Source organism: Megascapheus bottae, chromosome X, assembly GCF_031878675.1.
Source record: "Megascapheus bottae isolate mThoBot1 chromosome X, mThoBot2.hap1, whole genome shotgun sequence".
Taxonomy (NCBI): Eukaryota; Metazoa; Chordata; class Mammalia; order Rodentia; family Geomyidae; genus Megascapheus; species Megascapheus bottae.
In genome coordinates this window covers 481,486-504,576 of record NC_143547.1, presented here as the reverse complement: position 1 = coordinate 504,576, position 23,091 = coordinate 481,486, and the positions used below count along the sequence as shown (strand labels likewise).

Below are 23,091 nucleotides of genomic sequence, written 5' to 3'. Positions count from 1 at the left end.
ATATATATTAATATATATTTTAATAAATACATATAATATATATTATATAATACAATATTATATATATGAGTTTTTGAAATTTTTGTGATTTCTTTCCTTAAAATATGAACTTCCTCATACTTGTTACCACATACTTGATACCCACAGCCACTCCTGCAATGGGTAAGGCTTCCCTTCGAAATTAAAGAAAAAAGGAAGTATTTAAGAAAGCCCAGCTCATATATATATATATATATATATATATATATATATATATATATATGGTTGTAAAGGCAACAAAACCACGTCACTTAGCTACTGAGGCTGACATCAGGCTATCCAGGGAATTTTTTCATTTAGAAAAGCTGTGATTATAAAGGTGATATACAGACGGGTACAGTTACGTGAATCAAGTAATACGTATGTTTCTTTTTGGATAATGTCACCCCTTCCTCACTCCCAGTTTTTCCCTACAGTTCCCACCTCCAAGTTGCACGGTTCATTTTCGCCATAGTGTCTAGTGAGTATCACTGCCCATGCAGGGAATTCTTAAGGGCACCTATTTATTGGGTGACACTTGCTTTATCTCTGCCACTCTTCCGGGGAGGTAGATTTCAGATGGATGAAATGTGTGGAGGTGGTGATAAAATATATCTTATCCATTCCTTGTGCGTGAGCCCTCTTTACCTTTGGGCGTCTGTAACTCCAAGGTCATTCAGGTCCAAGTAAAACTGTGCCTGTACCACAACAACTAGAAAACCAACCAGTGACCTGAATGCAAGTTCCTGCTGTTGGCCTCATCTCCAGGAGAAGATAGGAACTGTGTCTGTTGAGAAAGAATTCTCCATGGATCTCTCATGTCGGTGCCTCCTGTGAACTGAGATGCTGACTGCTTTTGTTGCAGACTATTTTCTTAAAGCTGTTTGCATAGCAGATGGTGGAGATAGCCTTTTCCTCCATGGGGAGGGGGTGGGGCTTGCTTGCAGTTCACCTAGAAGATTCAGATTTCCTAAGTTTTTGGTTGCACAGGCTGCATATGATAAGTCTTCTTCCTGGGATAGTTCCTGGAATATGGGCGATGAGATAAGGTGAACCAATAAGAGCATGAGAAACATTGTGAGTGTTGTTCCTTGAAAAACATCCTTATTTCGCACACAGGATTTTCTTGTCTTCTGCTGTGCAACTGAACTGGCAGGCTGACTGCTGAACTTAGAGTAGCAAAAGAAAAAAACCCAGTAACTTCTGTCCTCTGTGGCAGGATCTCATTTTCCCTGCAAAGTCAAAAATGTTGGAGCCAACCACTGCTGTGAGTCCATGCCTGTAATCCTAACTACTCACGAGGCTGAGATAGGATGATGATGGTTGAAAGCCAGCCCGAGCAGGAAAGTCTGTGAGACTTTTATCTCCAATGAACCACCAGAAAACGGAAAGTGGTGCTGTGGCTCAAAGTAGCAGAGCACTAACCTTGAGCAAGATCTCAGGAACAGTACCTAGGCCCTGAGTTCTAGTTCCACATCTGGCAAAAAAATTAATGAATTAACAATTAAAACAATGTTGCCAGAAGGTACGTAGAGACTACAGATGCCTTTAGTAGAGAATAGAGGTAAAGCATTAAGAAAGCTCTTGGTGGGCAAGGCAATGTAATGATAATGCCGAGAAATTGATACTGCCTATTTGGAGATGATCATTCAATAACCATTCATGTTATTAATAGGAGTACTGGTTCACTTGTGATTCTCATATTGTTTCTTTCTCCCTGTTCATTTGTGTACGTGCATGCTGGTACTGTGACTTGAACCCAGGGCCTGGGCACTATCACTCAAGTATGGCACTCTACCACTGGAGCCATATCTCTAATTCTTGCTTTAAAAAATTACTTTATTTTTATCTTTAGTCATACAAAGGAGTTGCTATTCGGCAGAGTAGTATATGAATGCCTTACATCTCAATCAGTGTTACTCCTTTTTTTTTATTCTTCTCTGTCTCTTCCAACTCTGCCCTTCTCACAATTTTCTTTGGTTTTTAAATGTCTTAATTTTGTAGAACAGGCATGAAATTTTATGTTTGCATTCCCCTCTTCACTCATCTGTCCCTCTCCAATTGTTCCCATCTTGTCCCTGCTCCATGCTTCCGGCTTTGGCTTTGGTGGTTAATTGGAGAAGAGTCTCACAGGCTTTCTTGCTTTTGAACATCAGTCCTTAGATTCACTACCCAGCCTCTTGAGTAGTAAAGATTACAGGTGCCCAGCTTATATTGATTTTTTTTTTTGCCAACTCTAGGGCTTGAACTCACCGCTGAGGCACTGCCCTTGGACACTTTTTTTTTTTTTGCCTCAAGGTTAGCACTCTGCCACTTGAGCACAGCACCACTTCTGGCTTTGTCTGAATATGTGGTACCCAAACCCAGGGCTTCTCACATGCATAGCTAGGCAAGCAAGCACTCTACCACTAGGCCACACTTCCAGCCCTCATATTGTTTTTTGACATAAGACGCTTTGTGAATTTTATCAAATAAGTAAATGGGCCAATATCCTTTCTCCTTTCAAAATTGGTCAAGAGGTTTCCAACAAAAAAAAATGCAGGTCATGAATTTTATTCAATGACAAGCGGAAAGAGTGATTTGGTGAAGAGAGGATGTGAGAGTGACGATTTTGTCAGACACGTTAAGAACTTTGCCTCACTTAATCCTCCAAGGAGTTGGAGATTTCTCTCATTGTCCGCATTTTAAGGATAAGGAAACTGTGAATGAGATACAAAGAGCATCTGTGAATATGAGATATGTGGAATAGCGGGCTCCTATCTGCCTTTGCAAGGAAATAACAGAACTAGGGTTTGAACTCAGGATTATCTGGTTTCAAGACACATGTTTCTTTACATGACATCTCATTGATTACATCAACCCCAAATCAGACAGAGCACATGAGCCCAAATTTCCCACTGTATACCAAGGAGAAAACTAGATGAATATACTAACACAGAACTTATAGTAGTTCATTGATCCTCTGTAGAAAGGACAGGAAGAAAAAAAAGAGAATCTAGAGAAAAGAAAACAATGGAAACTTAATACAGAGCCAAGTAGGGTAGACTTCACTTTTTACAATTGCTTTAGCTTATGTACTACAATGATAATGATAATTAAAATAGGTTAAAATCATGTCTGTACTCAAACTGCTGAGATTTGGAGGAATACCATTAAGGCCAATTCAGGCTGAAAAGCCTCATAGACTCCATCTCTAAAATAACTTAGTCAAAGGCCAGGTTGGATGTGTGGCTCAAGTGGTAGAGGGCCAACCTATTTATTACACAAGCAAGTAGATGGAGTTGAGGCCCTGAGTTCAAACCTAAATACTGGGACGGACACACACACACACACACACACAGATACATTAAGTCTATTAAACTATATGAACTGAACTGATGATTAAATGACTCAGATGAAAAGCTTTGGAATTTGCATTAGTGTTAATGACTTTGTTACTATAATTGTTTTCTAGAACAATTGTTTTCTGCTGAGTGATGTTTTTTTCTTTCCCTGTCAGCACACTTATTTCATAAAACTTCTATCATATTTTAGATACTACAAAACAGATCCAGAAAATTTCAAGGAATGAACCATAGGTTGAAAGGACAGTAACAATGAGATTTTAAACAATTTAGAAATTTTTCATCCTTTAATTTGTGTGCTTTGTGTGTTGGTGTATGTGTATATTAATGATAGCCTAGTTTTACTGCACCAGTTGTAAAAGTTCCTTACTACATGAAAAAACTACTTTATTCATCAACATTTAAATCTGCTAAAAGTAGTTTTTGCTTGATTTTCTCCAAGAAACCATCCTCCCAGCCTTTGTTCTGTACGAACAGTCAGTCCCAACACTGTTCCTAATATCCTGTTTTCATTCGTCAGAGCTGTTGTCCTTTTCATTGCCATGTTCCCATCACCCGCCTTCTTTCATGTGGTGCTTTACAATAACAATTCCAAACAAAAGAATCACTCCTCTTTGGGTTGTGTTAAACCAAACCAAAAAAACAAAAACAAAAAAAATACCCAAAAAACCCTTCAGTTCTCTTATGGTAGGGCTTCAGTGATCATGGAAAATGTTTAGAGCATGTTTTAAATAATAGTTAACAAGGAGTTGTGAATAAAGATTCATTATTTTTTACGATCATAAAGTTGCCTCAGGGTATTATGAGCAGGAGTTTTGTGTGTATGTGAGTGTGTGCATGTGTGTGGCTAACTTTGAAGTTAAGAAGGAAGAGTGATTTTCTTTGAGAAAAGACACTATCTTATTTGAAAGAATTTCCCAATCTGCTGAGACAATAGGAATCAGTTCTTCTCTAGCCACCATGACCCCTGACTCACAGGCAGGAGTGTTCGCTGTCCCTTTTGAGAATGAGCTTCGCAGGGTATAGAGAGCAATCATGAAATTGCTGCATCAGCCATCATCAACAATTATGTATTGATAGCTTTTGCTCCTAGTGGATAACTGAGAATGAAATAAGCAAAGTTTCCCCAAGTGGTAGGTATTTGCTCAAGTTGCAGTGTGCCCGGAGCAAAAATTTCAGTTGGCAGGAGTGTCTTTTAGAGACTAGAACTCTAATAGAATGTGCTCATTTTCAGGTAACCCTGGCATACATTAGCAGATGGATCTAGAAGTCTGATTGACAAGCCTTTTCTTTCCAGTCTGCTGTCACCAGCAGTCCAGTGATTACATGACTGGCAAATCAGCACAAGCCTGGAAAACATCAGTCATTTTCCATGCAAACTAAAATGGGTTCTATTTGTCTTCAAACTGGATGCTTTAGCTGGGTGTGGTGGTACATGTCTGTAGCCACTGTTCTAGAAAAGAGAAAGAAGGAAGGAAAGGAGAAGAGGAGAAAAAGATCAGATGATACAATATTTTGTTGGTGGTTGTTTACCTATTCTTTTTCCTTCTTTCCTCCTTCCCCCCCTTCCCCCCTCCCTTTCTTTCATCTTTCTTTCTTGCCTGTCCTGGAGCTTTTTCAAGGCTAATGCTCTACCACTTGTGTCATAGCACCACTTATAGCTTTTAGTGTGTAGGTGATAGGAGGAATTGAGCCCAGGGCTTTGTGCATGTTAAGCAAGCAATCTACCACCTGGCCATGTTCCTGGCCCTGTTTACCATTACTTTTGAGGAGTTTGCTGCGCTTGTTTTCTGATCCTTCAACTTGAGATGTTCAGGCTGATGATTTTCCACTACTTTGTCCAGATATGGAAGGTTATGGCCATCTTGTATAAATGTTGACAAAATTTTTTTTTGTGGGTCATGGGGCTTGAACTTGGCCTGGGCATTGTACCTGAGCTCTTCAGCTCCAGTCTACCACCCTACCCTTAAGCCAAGCCCTACTTCCCATTTTTCTAGAGGTTAATTAGAGATGAATCTCAGGTTTTTTTGTGCCCAGGCTAGCTTTGAACCTTGATCCTCAGATCTCAGCCTCCTGAGTAGCTAGGATTATAGGTATGAGCCAATGTGCCTGACAATATTGACAATGTTAATGTGAAAAATCCTCCTCCTCCTCCTCCTCCTCTTCCTCCTTTTCTTCCTCCTCTCCATCCTCAGTCTCCTCCTTCCTCTTCCTCTTCTTCCTCCTCTTCTTCTTCTTCCTCAGGACCTGGAAACTTTTGCTGAAGGCTAGTGCTCTTCCACTTTGAGCCACAGTGCCACTTCTGGATTTCTGCCAGATTTCACCCTCCTGAGTAGCTAGGATGACAGATGTGAGCCACTAGTACGCAGCTAAAATCTGATTTGATTGATTGAATTGTGTGTGTGTGTGTGTGTTATCATCCATGGACAATGAAAACTTCTTAGGTGATCCTATATATTGACTGTTCTCTGCATTGCTAAAAGGCAAATGGAGTTACAAATTGGGCATAAGCCCAAAACATCCTTTTTTATGTCCTAACACGAAGCACACATTAGATGTTGCAAAGGCATAAAAAGTATCTGTTGCAACACTCAGACTGCACAGGCTGCTTCCCTGTTATCAGGAATGCCCTTTCTGCACCTGTGCTGGAGTCCAGATGTCTCCAGTAGAAATTGCGTTGCGCAAAATTGTTTTTACACTTTCCTGATAATTTACTTTACTTGCAGTTTCTTGTCTTGGCTGTTGATAAGTAACATCCGTCAAGTACTACAGCACATGACACATACATCTTGCATTTGGGAGGGCTGCTTCCTTCTCTTCCTTTAAACCATCCAGTGTTATTTGATTACTGTCCATTCTCAGTACACTTTTTTTTTAACATTGCACTCAAGATTTGAGATAATCAATAGATTTGCTGCTATATATTTCTGTATCTTTATAGTTTGTGTGTGTGTGTGTGTGTGTGTGTGTGTGTATTACATATTATGCTATATGTACACCCAGATAGGTTTTCTTTAGGGAGAGTAGAGAGGCATTCCAGGGCCTTAAACTCATGGCCTGGGAATTTCTTGAGTTTTTGTGCTCTATTAGGTTATTGATCTACCAATTTGAGCCACAATTCCACTTCCAGCCTTTTGGTTGTTAATTGGAGATGAGTTTCACATACTTCCCTGCCTGAGATAGCTCTGAACCCCAGTCCTTCGATTCCAGCCTTCTTTTTAGCTAGACTTATAGGTGTGAGGTCCACATTTACAGTCAACCAACTTCAGATCACAAATATTCCAAAAAGTATTCACCTCTGCTGAACTTCTGCAGACTTTCCTTTCTTACCATTTCCCCTAAACAATACAGTATACCAACTATACATGTTGCACTATATGTAATTATATACATTATATATTAGCATTCATATTGTGATAGGAATTATAAGACATTCAGAAATGATTAAAGATATCTGTCAGGATGTATGTATTTTTTATTAAGATGCTCTGTCACACTTTAAATCTATTTTTGGAAGGAAATGTGACTGGGTTATTTAACTACAGGAGGTTGTTCTTCCTGATGTAAGCTTAAAAGCATTCTTCCAGGAATTTCACTTTCATTCAGAATAAGGACAAAGTAATGAATGTGATAATATCCTCAATGTATATTTTGGCCAAAAGGGCCCAAATGCAAGGGCGGTGAGTACCAGATCCCAACCCCTGATCTGGGCAGGATAGTTCCTATTGGCAGCACGACCCGGCACGTAGCCTTTGACCATAGGACACTGTGCAGTCAGCTGAGCTCCTGCCGTCCCCTAGACTGAAAGAGTGCCAGTTCTAGGGGCAGGACGTTGGGTTTTGGACCAGGCAGTGTGTGTCAGCCTGACCTGTTGGATTTCGGCTCAGTGGGTGAAGGGCCAGGGAAGTTGTGGTGGAGACCGTGAAAAAGGCAGCTGAGAAAAAGGCAGCTGATTCTTCAGCTCGGGGGACCCTGGTGGAGTGGATGAGGTGGAGCTGGCCTTCCTGGAATTGTTGGGTCGATTTTCCTGTTGTGTTTCACTGTCGACGTTCTCCCAGACACACAGGACTGCTCCAGCTCTGCCTGCCACCCACCGTCTGGTCTCGGTGGCCTGTCTATCATTTCGCACGTCTCCATCCTCTGCCAACAGCGATGTTTCTTCAACAAGAACTAGTGTGCAGTGCATTGGTGGGTATTCAAGGGGTCTGTCTATCAGAATCTCGAGAGGTGCTCAAAGAACTCTTAAGGACCAGTGCATGGATTCTTGTCTCTAACCTGTTTCCCAGGCTTTGGGACGCACGACCTTGCTGAGGCTGATCAGGGGTTGTCTGCACTCTTCCGATGGAGTCAGATAGGAGAGTTGCTCCTCAAAGCCTCAGGATTGCGCTTTTTCATTGTCATGTGTGTCTTTTGCTTGTCTGCTTGTGTAAATCAAACTCCAGAAGGAGTACTTAAGCATTCTGTTAAGTAAATTTGCAAGACTAGCTTTCAATTAAAATAACCAGACCGTGTGACCCAGCTCCCATTTCCTCTTCATTTTGATCATGAAAGCCTTCCTATCCCCACAGACATCTGCCGCGCTTCCAAGGGCTTTGCAGGAATGTTCATTCATCATTTAATCAGGTTGCATGGTCAGGCAAGTATGTGATTATTTTAAAGAATGTTCTAGAGATCCAATTACTAAAAATGAGCATATTCTAGGCAGACGTGAAAGTGCAGGAAAAGGCTTGACTGATTCTCAGCTTATTTGATTTGTAGGAAATGGCACCGTGGGTGTTTGTAAAATTCAGGCTTCCCTAGTTCTTATGTCAGATCAAAGTGATTTCAGTTTTAGAAAAAAGAAGCGACAAATTATTCAGAATGTGTATCATACTAATTTGTTGTTGTGAAACTTGAAGCTAGCATCTCGGTGCTCATCTGGTCTTACTTGCTTGTGATTTTTTTTTTCCCCAGTCGGTCCCTCTGGTCCTTTTCAACTTGGCTAGCAGAAAATTTCCATTGTTACCAATTGAACAAATGGATTTGTTTGTGCTGAAAGTCAGGAGTTAAGGGAAGTAAATTTCACAGTAACCTGCATTGCCTGTAAAAGGGTACTGGATCACCCTTTCTCACCAGTTCTTATTGTACAACTTATATTAAGGTCCAGTTTTCATAGTCACTGCGCTCTGCTGTAGTGTGACATGGCAAATAGCCTATATTGCAATATTAATCTTCAGTCTTTTAGACTACCTTCTCAAGTTCCATCATTTTAACACTCTGCCTCATTGTGCTGTTATTAATTCCTTTGCCAGAGGATTAATCAGGAAAGTAGCATTTGGGGAGTGTGTGTACTCAATGTATGTTTTTGCTTGTTTGTTTTTATAAATCAAGGTTAAATACATGGTCAACTATGCAGATGTTGAGTACGAATATTATTTTAAATATTCCATGTATGGTGAATTCATCTGGGATGTAGCAGCCAATTTTTAGTTCCGTGATTAGATAATTTTTTAGAATTGAGAAATTAGGCTTCTCTGACTGGATTTCCCTCCAAGTCCAATCTATTACCGTCTCAGCTTCCTAGACTCAAGTGGATTTCCAGTGTTTTATAGTTTAGTGCTTTGCAGTCCTCCCACAGTCTGTATTTCTACTGCTCTGGGACAAAAACACCATTCCACAATCTTTGAAAGCTATTCAGCCTGTATTTTAATAATAGGGAGATGATCTCATAGCTCAAACCCAAACAGTAATAAGTCAACTAACTCTTCATTCACCTACTACACAGGGGATAGAAGATACAAGGAAGTAAAGAGACTTCATCACATTTTTGAAATGTATGTCTCTGAAATAAAGTCAATTCCTACTTTTTTTCCACTCTGTTTATTGCTAGCAGTACTTCCTTTAATGGAATCTTTTTTTTTCTGGGGTTCAGGGCAACTTTCTGTCATGCTGACGTGGTTTTGTTTTCTTAGTTATATTTTGGTACATTGAACAAGCATTAGTTCCTATAGTCCAGAGAATATTTGGACAAGAACCAGAGGAAGTGACTTGGGATCATCCAGGATGTGGCTGAGAGCCATCTGGTCTGAACAATTGATCATAAGCCTCACAGCATCGGTGTGCAAGTGGATTCCTTGGTCTAGTGCCTCATAACTTCCCTGATTGTGAAGGATTTCAGAGCTATATAGTGTAGTCTAAAAGTAAACTTGTTAGTGGGTAGCAAGTGTGCTCATTTTTTTTTTCCTTTAGTCAGTCATGGGGGTTAAACTCTGGGCCTGGGTGCTGTCCCTGAGCTAAAGAGCTCAGAGCTAAGGCTACTGCTGTTGTCATTGTTTTTATGTTTTTTTCTTGTGCCAGTCCTAAGCTTGAGCACAGGGTCTGAGCACTGTCCTTGGACTTTCTCAAGGCTCTACCACTTGAGCCACAGCACCACTTCCGGTTTTCTAGTGGTTTATTGGAGATAAGAGTCTCATGGACTTTAGTGCCCGAGCTGGCTTTGCGCCATCCTCAGATCTCAGGTCTCCTGAGTAGCTAGATTACAGTCATGAGCAACCATGCCCAGCTACAAGTGTGCTCTTCCTTATAGACACCAGGGGAAAAAAAAACTGTTGTTATGTGGAGTGCTCAGACATGGCACAAATCACGGTTAAGAAACCACTGAGATCAAAACGCCAATGCCTCCATTAAGAAGAATTTTGAAGGGAAAAAAATCAGACATGATGTATGCTGTTGGTAGAATGTGGCCTTATTCAAATAGGTGATTCATCTCAAAGAAGGGATTTACCCTACAGGTTCCTAGTTCTCCATTCAGTTCTTGAGCACACAGGTGAAACTTCCATCATGGACTTGGCATGTGAACCAGTAAGCTTGCCTGCTGAATTTGGCTGTGGATTAACCCTGGCAAAGCACACTGTCTGCCCAGGGATCCTAGCCATTTCCTCCAGGGGTAGCTTATCTTGATTGCCTCATAATGGAAGTCTTGAGAGACTGCAGGGAATATAGTTGTGAAATTCTAAGGTGAGCTACGGAACAGAATGGTGGCAAGGGTTGTCACCGTATAGGCTGGGCTTTACGTGATTTGTCTGCATTGATATGCCACGTCATTATATATTTGTGCCTTTTATGTGAACTCAGATGGTAGAAGCCACCTTTAACTTCTCTGCCTTGACCTATAACAGCAGCCTCTACAGGGTGACCTTCCTGCATTCCCATCTTTCCTTCTCAAGCCCAAATCCTGTATCTCTGAGGTGGGCCCTATGTCTTCCTTCTTGCACTGGAAATTTTTTCTTTGAATCTATTTTTTCCCTATATCCTATGCACTGGTAAAAGAAAGGCCATATCTTTCTGTTAGTCCTCTTCCTGGAATTAGTGCTACTTTAATGCTACTTGATAAATGATGAATGCAACTCTAATGAAACCTTGCGATGAAGACTTGGAATCCACAGGGATCAGTTGTCCAGGCAACGGATCAACCAGATTACTTTAGCCATTGCCTGACTCTAGGTCCTTTCATCCTTTATGCCCAGTGCTAGCTCTCCTTTTGCTTTTGTTTTTCTTATCCTCACAAGGCATGGGCCTCTTACCCCCAGACTGTATCATTGGGGGTTTTAAAGGTGACACGGTTATTGTGTTCAGGCCATATATTTAGGGTAAGTCTAAAATGTACACTATGGCTGTTACCTGCACAGGGGTTTGTGGTTGTGTGACTGCTCACATGGAGCGCATGTCGTATCCTTATCAGCCTCGTTATGAATCCAACCATACTGAAGGTTGTGAATCAATAAACTTTTTTTTTCTGGTCCTGGGGCTTGAACTCTCACGCCTGAGCACTATCTCTGAGCTTTTTTGCTCAAGGCTAGCACTCTCGCACTTGAGCCATTGCCTACTTGTGGCTTTTTTGGAGGTTAGTTGGAGACAAATCTCATAGGGAGCTACCATGGTGCACTGGGTTCACATGGGCTTCTTATAAGAGAGTCTCATGGACTTGCCTCCTGAGAAGCTACTGTTGGTCACAGGTATGAGTCACTGGCACCCAGATTAGGACACAACATTAAAAAACACAGACTTCAATTATTTTGTAAAGATAATTGTATCTTTGTGTTTTCAGTTTAAAGGGTTCCGTTGCAAATCTTTAATGTAAACATTTTTGAGAGACAGCAAACTATGTAGGGCATTTTTGGGGAAGAAGTTATTTGTAAATAACCAAATATAACACTGGCCAGGACTCTTTAAGCCTCTGGGAATTCCATTCTTAAAAGTGAAAAAAAAACACAAACAGAAAGAAACCAAAAGCAACCATGAAACTAAACGAAAATCTCCAAGCAAAATGATTTGTGCTAGGAAGAAAAGGGAACCCAATTACCAAGAGCAGCAATTTGTCCCTTTTATTGGGCTTCTGGTTTAGGAGGTGAGAGGACAAATTTGGGCAAGGCTTTTCAAAAGTAGATAAGATGCCAGACTCAGAACTCACTTTGGACAAGGACTTCTTTGTGTTTTGTACTACTGAGAAGTGGCAGGAAAATCTGTGGTGCTTGGAAGCATGTTGCAACTGAAGGAGGAAACTGGTCCCCCCCCCCACCAAGTTGGGCTACAAATGTAGCAGAGACATCTGGATTAGCACAGAGACAATGAGAACAGAGAAAAGGAAACCAACAGGAAGAAAATAGGACTGCCATACTTGTCTTATCCAATGATTTGGTTTTAGAGAAGCAGAATACACTTCATTCCTGTTCCTGCTGCAACCAGGCAGGAACAAATGCAACAAATGGCATTAAACAGTCTATTGGAGTTCTGGGAAGTCTGACACAGATTTCCCTGGAATTCAAAATCAAGATATCTGGAGTGTTACAGTCAGTTTTTGAGCGGCTCTAGGGTGGTGTTCATTGTCTTTCTTTTTCCATTTTCTAGAGGTTGAGTACGTTCCTTGGCAGTTGTGGTTAGTCCAGCCTTCCTCCCATGACACCACTCTGACTGAATTTTCTTGTCCATCTGGTCCCCTTTGATAATCAGAGCAAATTTCTTCTCAAAAGCCAGCTGCTTAACACCCTTCTCTTCACAACATTCATTGTCCTTGTAACCTAGAATGTACACGGTTCCTAAGGGCTGGCTGGTGAATAGCTTTGAAGCCATTATCCTGTCTTTCTCAGAGAAGGAGGACTAGAATGTGGCAAGTTCCTGACTTCTGACAGTGAGTCACGCCAGAGGCACGCGAATAAGGAGATGCTAGAAGCGACTCATGATAGAGAAGACAGGCTTGAGAGGAAGTTGGTGGAGTGCTGTGGCATGTTCATTCTGAGGCTCAGGCATTTGGATGTGTGAAGCAGAGGGCTGGCAGTGCTGCACTATGATTCCAGAAGGAGTTGGTGTGTGGAGTTTCAAGCTCAGGAGCCATGCTGACAGAGACAGCATGTGCAATGAGCTAACTGGCTTTTTGGAAGGAAGATTTGACCATTAGGAAATGCCTAGGCTTTGATGAGCAAGTAGTCAGTAGCAGGTCGAGAGAGGAATTCTAACTAAGAGCAGTGGTATGCAGAATGAGTATGGGAGGGAAGGAAAGGCGAAATTGCCAAAATATTATACCATTATTTTCCATCCTAACCTCCATTTACTAATTTTCCATTCTAAACAAGTGCTTTGCTCTGGAAAAAAAAGTTTCTTAAAAAGAGGCCTTTTGCAAGCAACGGTGGCTCAAGTGGCTATCTGAGCATCGAGGTTCAAAGTCAAAACCCAGGCAGGAAAGTCCATGAGACTCTTATCTCCATCTAAGAATTCAGATCACTCATTAGAAAACAAAATGTTTGCTAAACGTTTAATACACATGTCTAGACAGGTAGGCAGATAGATAGAGATCAAACTAATAAGTAGCATACGGAATGTCGTATGTTTTTGACCACCCATCCAATTCCCCATTTACTCAATATTCCACATCTGTTCTAGACACCCCACGGGCAGACAGAGGCACAAGCTGTGAATTCTTGCCATGCCCAGTGTGGTGCAGGGGTTCCCATGATTCTCCACATCCACATCCTCTCCTCACTGAAGCCCGGTCAGCCCATTCACAAAAATGTTGAGCTATAGAATTTCTGGACAACAATATACACATGTGATTTCCTTCTATTGTAGTGAAGGCTAACTAGTTTCGCGGACGGCGTGGAGGGGGGAAGACATGGAATCTCAACTAAGGTTAAGAAAAGAAAAATATTTGGCACAGACTTCCCATCTGTCCACTCACCAATACCTGGGTGTGTGGTAAAGCCCTGGTCACCTCTTAAAAACCCAGCCTTCCCTCACAATGTCTCTCCACTTCACCTCTCCAACATGGAGGTGATTGTCCTCTTTGGCTTCCATCTTTTGTTATTCTGTACAATAATTTTTCCACAGGGCCCACGTATTACTTACCAGTGCTAGTTGCTTGACTCTGGATCCAAACACATGGAAGGACTTGAATATTTAAAGACTTAATGGTATTTTAAGTTCTCCATTTTTGGGGGGCTTTTTAAACATTTATGTTGTGCAAAATAATGGGTTATATTATAATTTTTGTCATATATGTATATCCAAAAAGGTGTTTAAAGAAAGCTGGAAGCTTTTTACAGGTGGCTTACATCTGGTGTGAGATGTTAGGATCAAATTGTTTTTTTGTTGTTGTTGTTGTTTGTTGTTGCTGTTGTCATTGTTTTTATGTTTTTTTCTTGTGCCAGTCCTAAGCTTGAGCACAGGGTCTGAGCACTGTCCTTGGACTTTCTCAAGGCTCTACCACTTGAGCCTCAGCACCACTTCTGGTTTTTATTTTTCTATGTAAGTAGTACTGAGGAATCGAACCCTCGTCTTTGTGCAATACACTAGGCCAAACTCCAGGCCCCCAAAGTGGTTTTTTTTGTTGTTGTTGCTTGTTTTTTGGGGGGAGGGAGTCAGTCATGGGGCTTGAACTCTGGGCCTGGGCACTGTCCCTGAGCTCTTCAGCTCAAGGCTAGCTAGCTCTACCACTTGAGCCATACATAATGCCACTTCCAGTTTTCTGGTGGTTAATTGAAGATAAAGAGTCTCACAGACTCTTGTGCCCTGTCTGGTTTGAACTGTGCGTGATCCTCAGATCTATCCTCAGATCTACCCATGTATTAAATTTGAGCAAACATTGTTTTCTAATAAGGAGTGATTTTAATTCTTAGATGGTTGTGTTCGTGCATGTATAACTGTCCTGGGGCTTGAACTCAGGACCTGAGCACGATATCTGAGCTTTTGTACTCAAGGCTGGCCCTCTACTACTTCAGCCACAGTGTATTCCATTTCTAGCTTTTTAGTGTTTAAGTCTCACTAACTTCCCTGCCCAGGCTGGCTTTGAACTGTGATCCTTATATTTCAGCCTCCTGAAGTAGCTAGGATTATAGGTGTGAGGTACTGGCGCCCAGCTTAGAGTACGTTTTCGGGTACATGATAAGGGTTAGAGTTAGGGTACCTGTCGGAGCATGACAAAGGTTCAAGGTTTAAAGTCAGCTCAGGCAAACAAATCTGAGAGACTCTGATCTACAATTAACTAGCAGAAAATGAAGTTGTTGCTCTGGTGATGATTGCTAGCCATTAGTACAAAAAGCTGAATAAGACTATACCCCTGACCGGGTGCTGGTGGCTTCCATCTATAATCCTAGCTACTGGAGATACTGAAATCTGAGGATTGTGGTTCAAAGCCAGCATGGACAGAAAAGTCTGCGAGACGTTCAACTCCAATAAATTGCTAGAAAACCAGAAGTGGAGCTGCCACTCAAAATGACAGAGCCCTACCCTTGAGCCAAAGAGCTCAGGGATAGCGCTCAAGCTCTTTAGTTCAACCCCCCTCCCTCCCCCAAATGTGTGAGCCCCTGACTTCAAGCCTCAGTCCTGGCATACACATAAAAATAAAGAAAATAAAAGAAAGCTAGAAAATAAACCATGCTAATTGTTTCTGAAAAGAGAAAGGCACACATACAAATAGGATGATATACCATGGTAAACTGGATGAAAGTGGACAAAATGGAATTCACTATAGATATGAAACTGGAACCTTTTCCTTTTTTTGGCAGCATGCAAGGCAAAGACCTCGAAAATTGGCCGAAACTCACTTATTATGACATCTAGGTCTTTTGTCATCACTCTACATAGCTATTTACAGTGTAGACACTTGCCCAAAGCACCAGGCCAAGTGTTATGGCAATAAAAGAAAAAATTCCAGATCCGAGCAGCTGCTGTTAAATCATTCTTACACGAATTGCCCCAAGCATTCCATTCACATCATTTCCACTGATGTCAGGGAGAAATCCCATTACATCGCATTTCCCCTCGGCACTGGGAGCGTGCATACTCTCGTTGAAGTCTGGCTCCACCTTTTTTTCCTTTGTTGCTCACATAGAATTTCGTTCATACCCCTCTGAGGTGATTTTCATTTTCTGTTCTGGCTGGCTCTACGTGTCACTCTCCTCTTATACAGAGGTCAGCGAAATAAGATCTGCAGGCCAGATCTGGCTCATTACCTATTTTCTAAACACAGTTGTGTTGGAACACAGCCACACTCATGGCTTTTAAGTACTGTGTACAGCCGCCTTCGCATCACTTAAGTGGAACTGAGAAGCAGCAATCCTGTGGCTTGCCAATGCCAAAAATGTTTACTCTCATTCCCTTTGTAGAACAAGCCTGCTAACCTCTGTTCTAATACATTCAGAGACCCTTAAAGGAAAATTTTATTTTTTTTCTTTTTGACTTTAGCCCAAACATCAGTCCATTCAATGGGATCAGTGACGGTTTTTACCCCTACTACGTGTTGGCCACTATTCTAAGCACTCAGGGTCCATCTTCCAAGCACAAAGTGAAAGGGGGAGAAAGCATTGAACAAAAGAACAGAGTGTGTTGGCAATAAATGTTATGGAGAAGAACAAACTGAGATGGGGGAGGATTACCGCAATGGTGGTAGTAGGAGAACTGGTTTTATGTGAGTTCGGGGAAGGTGACACTGGAGCAGAGCTATGTGGATTCCAAAGCCTGTGGGGGTAAACAGAGCAGGTGTGTTTGGCATGTTTAAGGACTCCCAGGAAGGGCAAGCAAAGGATAGTGGGGGAGAAAATGAGCTCATTCTCTGCGTCTGTCTGATGGAGTTGATTTTATTCAAGTGAATTTTTCTTTGACTGAGGTGGGAAGCCCCCAGATGACACAGCTCAGGAAATGCAGGATTGGTCATGTTCTAACAGGCGCTGTGGGTTCTAAGGAGAGGCTGTAGATGAGGCGCCAGATAGAGAAGAAGCCAGGAAACCATCTCCTATGGTCTTTTGATAATGCAGATTTCAAAAAAAAAATGAGGCTGGTTTGGCCTAAGATAAGAGAGATGGGGTGATGAGAATGCTGGATTCAGGCTTCTTGGACCAGCTCAGAGCTTGGCATACAGTATCCATCTCTTGAATGAGTGAACAAAACCCCAGTATTTCCATTAGGTGTACAATGGAATCCCCTCTGGAAATTCTGATGGTGTCACTTTGGTAATAAGTAGAATCCTGGCATTTACACTAAAAATACAATCATTATTTCCTTTGGGTGTATATTTCCAATAGTGTGGTTTCTGGATCCTATAGTTCTCTTTTCAGTTTTTTGAATACCCTCTGCAATAATTTCCCATGTATTGTACTAGAGCACTGCGCTCCAGGAATATTTATGTACAAAATCTATATGCCAACTGAAAATGAAATTAAGAGTTAGATGTGCTGGCATATGTCAGTAATGGTAGCATTTGGAGGCAGAAGTATTACAAGTTCAAGGCCAGCCTGAATTGAGATATTAGTGAAGAGCTGTAGGTTCTTCTGAAGCTTTTACAAAGCTCTTCTTTTTAACAGGTTCAAGACATACTTTGTACCTTTTGGTTGTTTTCATGCTCTATTTTGTCTTTTCTTTTTAAAATTGTCTTTAAGTAGTTGTACAAAAGCATTTATAGAGCCGTGCATGGCGGCTCAAGCCTGTAAACCTAGCTACTCAGGAGGCAAAGATCTGAGGATCTTGGTTCAAAGCCAGCCCCAGGCACAAAAGGACCTGAGACTCTTATCTCCAGTTAACCACTAGAAAACCAGAATTGGTGCCGTGGCTCAAGTGGTAGGGCGGTAGCCTTGAGCTGAAGAGCTCAGGGACTATACCTAGACTCAGAGTTCAAGTCCCATGATGTACCAAAAAAAAAAAAGTGCTTATACTTTTAACGATCCTTCTATTGGCAGTGAGATGGACATTCATTTTGTAAGGTACTACATGGTTATTTTAGAGGGATGCTATTGCAGAATGGGTTGGGGGATTCTAGAGCTGGTGAATTTTGTAAATAAGCAGAGGTGTGAATACAAACAACTGATTGTCAGAATCGCTAACCATTGTTCTGGAATGAAGTCTTCCCAACAATGCGGTTGAAAAGCCCCTGCCCTTGTGAGTGATTTGAATGTGCCCACCGCTGGGTGCACTGTACTATTCTCCCACAGCCCGCAGTGGGCTGCATCTAATATGACCATCAGCGTTCAGTGGCCCTCTGCTAATAGCCTTGAAAAGGAGAAGGTTCAAAGAGGCTTGGTTCCCAGGCCTGCTAATGAGCATGAGGCCTCTTCACCCTAACGAACCAGGGATTGTGTGGGATTCCTGTCCCTCCCTTTTTGGAGGGAAGGCCTGCATGAGTTCACAAAAGCAGCCCAGGGCTTTATGGTGAGGGGAGCTCGCAGCTGGGCCAGGCAAAGGTGGCCTGGAGGGGAAGCAAGAAAGCTGGTGGAGGCTCTACCGCCTGCCACCCCAGCCTGTTGCTGGCAACAGTGATGAGCTGTGATGGGAAATTCTTGGCCAAGAGAATTTGCAGGGTTTTGGAGCAGCCTTTGCAAGCCTCCTGAGGTTGTCCTAAATTCTTAATTGTTCTCATTGTTAGAACCTTAGCCAATGAATATGAGAACCACTAACTCCCCCTTTTGTTGAGCTAAAGGGATCTAAATAGTCATGGGTACGCTAGCTCATCATACCTGCCCAAAAAGCTCTCATCTAATTTTTCCACTTCTCTCTGCCTACCTGTGTCCCATCCCCAGATTAAACAATAGAGTAATTCAGAAAAGTCACAAATGCATGCCCCCACCAATTGTCTCTGTCATTGTCTGTACAGAAATGAATAGGTCCCCTCTCTGCCCACTCTGGGCTACATCAAGGACAAAGATATTGCCTATCCAAGCATGTTAATTTCTCCTGCAATCCATGCATGTGATTTCAGCTTTGGCCAATGCCTATTTCCAAAACAGTTGTTCTACTTTATTATTCAAAAGTCTAGTTTGGTTCTGAAGAGTAGAAGCTTCCCATACACCTATAGACACACACACACACACACACACACACACACACACACACACACACAAATTCATAAAGTCAAAGTCTGACATCACTGTTGTTCAATAATAGAGGTTTGTACATTTTAATTTTCCACCCTGGTTAAAACCCAGCTGTGACTGAAGATGATTCGGATTTAACACAAATGACAGAAATTACAGTTTCAATTACGTGCTAGTTTGGAGTGAGGCCTTTTTAAAAAAAACAAAAAACAAAAAAAGCCAAGAGAAGAAAAATCAAAAGAGAACCTAGCTAGTTTTCATCCACTTGGAACTTTGGGTTGGGAAACGGTTAGGTTAGGTAGTTTTATCTTTGTTCCCCTTTTTGGTCCCCAAGGAACAGAGAGACACATCAGGAATGTCCACCCATTTGCCCTTCTGTGCCCTGGGTTTGGAATGACTGCGATGCACGGGAAGCTGACAGCCCCTGGGGCCTGATCAAATCTCCCCTTCTCTTTCTAGATAGCTGATCAGCTTCCTTGGATTTTGCTGATGACTCCGGAGAGCTTTGCCTGAAGATGGACACGCTGGAGTCGGAGCTGACCTGCCCTATTTGTCTGGAGCTCTTCGAGGACCCCCTCCTGCTGCCCTGTGCACACAGCCTCTGCTTCAACTGCGCCCATCGCATCCTCGTGTCGCACTGTGCCACCAACGAGCCCGTGGAGTCCATCAGCGCTTTCCAGTGCCCCACCTGCCGCCATGTCATCACGCTCAACCAGCGAGGTCTAGACGGGCTCAAGCGCAACGTCACCCTGCAGAACATCATCGACAGGTTCCAGAAGGCGTCAGTGAGCGGGCCCAATTCCCCTAGCGAGACCCGCCGGGAGCGGCCCTTCGACGGGAACGCCATGTCCTCTGCCGAGAAGGTCCTCTGCCAGTTCTGTGACCAGGATCCTGCTCAGGATGCTGTGAAGACCTGTGTCACTTGCGAAGTGTCCTACTGTGACGAGTGTCTGAAAGCCACTCACCCGAACAAGAAGCCCTTCACAGGCCATCGTCTGATCGAGCCAATCCCGGACTCGCACATCCGGGGGCTCATGTGCCTGGAGCACGAGGATGAGAAGGTGAATATGTACTGTGTGGCCGACGACCAGTTAATCTGTGCCTTGTGTAAACTGGTTGGGCGGCACCGCGATCATCAGGTGGCAGCTTTGAGTGAGCGCTATGACAAATTGAAGGTTAGTCCGATCCGCCTTAAGCCAACCCCTTTGTGCCAGCAAATGTCATGGAAATCAGACGTGTATTCACTGCTCGCTACATGGCAGGTGAAGGGTTGCTCTTCACCTTTGTTATCTGATTCATTGGAGCATGTTTTTGGCAGCCTATAAATGTTACACAATCAGGGTATCTTGTAAAAGCTGACTGCTGCTTGTAAGGTTAGCGTTGTCAAGGTGAGGGCACATTCTAAAACTGGATCGTTTTCAATCCTTGCCGTTTTTCTGGATCATTTTCAATCCCTGCAGTTCTTGCACATGCCGCTGTCTCTCTCCAAGAGACAGGGGGAAGAGAAAGATCGGGGCTGGGCGGGGGGGCGAAAAAGGAGAGAGATGAGTGCAAGGAAAGAAAATAGCAGATAATATCTGGCTATGGGCATTTGGCAGGCATTTATTTTCTTCACTCATCCAGGAAAACGAATTCACTCTCATTGTACCTGTATCTCGTTACTGCACAAACAAAAGACTAGAAGAAGGAATGTCTATAGTAAATGTCTGTAGCAAATGTGGGATTTTACAGGACACGTGACCTTTTTCTTTCTTGTGAAAGTGATACACGGCTTACTGGTGAACAGTCACGTTCTGACAATCCCAAGTTTCAGGAAAGAATTCTTTTCCATGCAGCATTCTTATTCAGTAAGGTTATAGGCAAGCCTGTTGGAACCTTACTTTGAGCATGAAATTATTAACCTAATACTAGCCTGGGATAATAATTTAATCTGACTATATATCAAGCTTTAAAATCCATCCTCTAAATATGGCTAGGAAGCGCCAGGGAAGAAATCAAAAGTGTTTTGTTTTGTTTTGTTTTTTCCCAAATGTCTGTTCAACTTCAGGCAATAAGGGAGCTAATTATTACAAACTCAACTGAGGGTTTGAATGAGATACTATGTTCCTCAGCTAATTTTAGGTCAGAAGCCTCCCATTAAAAAGAAAGGAAGTATGAATTAAAAGCTCTAAGTAAATACATGCTGAAGTCCTTCCTCGCAGGAAAAACACATACCAAGTGGTTGAGCAAACAAACCAATTCACATGATTCAAAGAATATTATCACTCAGAGAACATCTCACCTTTAACAAATGGTTCCTATCACTTCTTCTTAGCGCTAATCGGTGGTTGTGTTTACTTGGGTCAGAGAGTTTATTTTGTGACAGCGGGATTAATGAGCTACATCTGGGATTCAGCTTTGCTATTTCTTGACATGCTGAAATGAATTCCAGCTTCTAAATGTCACTTGGGCAGCAGATATATCACCTGGATAGCTCGCCTCACTTAAAGGGTCTAAAGATGGACTGGCACAAATCCATCTTTAAGCCATGTAAAGGTAGTTAAACACAAGGATTTTAAGCCACATGGACAAGGGAAGAAAAACGTTGACTAGTTTTTTGTTTGTTTTTTGTTTTTTGTTTTTTTTGCGGGGGGCACATCACACTGCAGTAGCAGGGGGGAAAAGTACCGTGAAAGTGAATGAAACCAAAGGGTTTGCATGCATGAATTCTTCAGAAATCGATATGGCTGTCAATTTTTCAAAGCCAAGGTGATCTTTTGTAATGTCCTTTTCTTGTTAGGGAGGAAAATGTTCAGGATGATTGAACAGGGCCGTTTTCCAAATGTCAACATGCCAGATCTTTTCTTTTATGAAGTTTGAATTAATACTTTGACTGAACGAATGCTACCTTTTAATGACTGTTTGTTGAAACACCGTAATCACAGTGATGTTTCATATTCATTCAATAACGCACAGACTTGATATTAAATCTCGTAATCAAGTTCTACTTATTACTTGTGTACTGTCATAGCATGCTTTTTAATTATTTACATAGCATCTTCAAATTCTTGAAGATTGCTGTGCTCTAGCCCTTTTGATGATGAAAATGTAACTCTTCAATCATCAGCCAGTGTAATAGTACCACCCAGGGAGGGTCTGACAACTAAGTGTAGTGTATTTTAGTTTCAAATTACAGAAATATGAGCAGTATCCAGCGCACCACAACAGACATACAGCTGCTAAACAAAATATGCTTATGAGCAATTATTTACAGCCATTGAACAAAATGTGCTTATGGGCATTTGAACAAATAACATACTAGCATAGAATGTTTGTTCTGAAACATGTCACTTATGTTAGTGAAAAAAATCATAAGAATAGAAGACATTTGGGTGTTTATGAGATTTCAGTTATCACAGATTTATGGACATATGTACTTCCTTGTTTTGTGAAATGCTAAGTACAGAGTAAATGTTGATATCTGAGGGAAGCAATAGCGTAACAGAAAGAACCCTAACCAACCACATGTGTTTTTGTGAATTAGGACTTTCATTAAAAAAAAGTGTTCTCTGTGCATTTTTTTCTAGTAGCTCTAGAATCTCATACGTTTATGGTGGTGCAGGAACACAAATTGTGGAGAAATTTGAAGATGTTTTCATTATAATGTTAGCTTTGCTTTACTATATGCATCTGCAAAGGTCTGGATAGCTTCTACTTGAACATACATTTGTCCTATCAGCAAAAGTCCATTATCGGAAGAGGGGTATTCACTGCTGACCAAATTTGGGTGGATATTTTAAAAGTCATATCAGATCTCCATATAAAAGATGTCTGCTTAAATAAAAAAATGGAATATAATTCTATATATTATAATCTTTTCCTTTAAATGTAGAAGGACATAACAATTCCAACAAGTAGAACTCATGCAAATAAAATCTTCTGCATCATGCTAACTAGTGTCATGTTAGTAATCTAAGGCAATTTCGGAACTTTTTATTTTAACATACGAGGAGAAAAGTCTCCCTGCCAAATGCAAGGCTGGTAAATGGAACATAGCATAGTGCAGACCCTTTTAAATATCATTTTAATTGAATTTTAAGAAGACTCTCAGCCTTCCAAATTTGGATTACTTTTTTGATTTGTGAAGCACATAGCAAATATATAGCATAATTTAATATAATAGGTTCCAGAGTTTTCAAGGAATTGCAATGAAGTAATTCCTACTTTTCTGTTCCAGTTTACCATGTTGGAGGCTCTTGTTTCTTTCCTCTGGTTACACCTATAAAAATAGACCAACTGAGAGAAATTGGCCTTTCCATGCCCTTCAGTTATAGCTTTGTGTCTTCAAATGAGCCACAACTGTAGGTATAAATGTAGTCTGGCCATGCTGACTTAAGGGCTGCCTGCGAAGGATGGCT

At 41.7% G+C, this 23,091-nt stretch overlaps 1 protein-coding gene across 1 annotated transcript in view; it reads left to right on the top strand.

Moving 5' to 3' along the window:
* The first annotated feature begins 19,161 nt into the window (after nucleotides 1–19,161).
* Mid1 (midline 1) overlaps nucleotides 19,162–23,091 on the top strand; it is an 87,173-nt gene continuing 83,243 nt past the window's right edge. Inside the window, exon 1 of the mRNA XM_090325626.1 lies at nucleotides 19,162–19,869. Within this exon, the coding sequence (XP_090181752.1) occupies nucleotides 19,210–19,869 (660 nt within the window). The 5' untranslated portion in view covers nucleotides 19,162–19,209. The remainder of the gene's footprint in view (nucleotides 19,870–23,091) is intronic.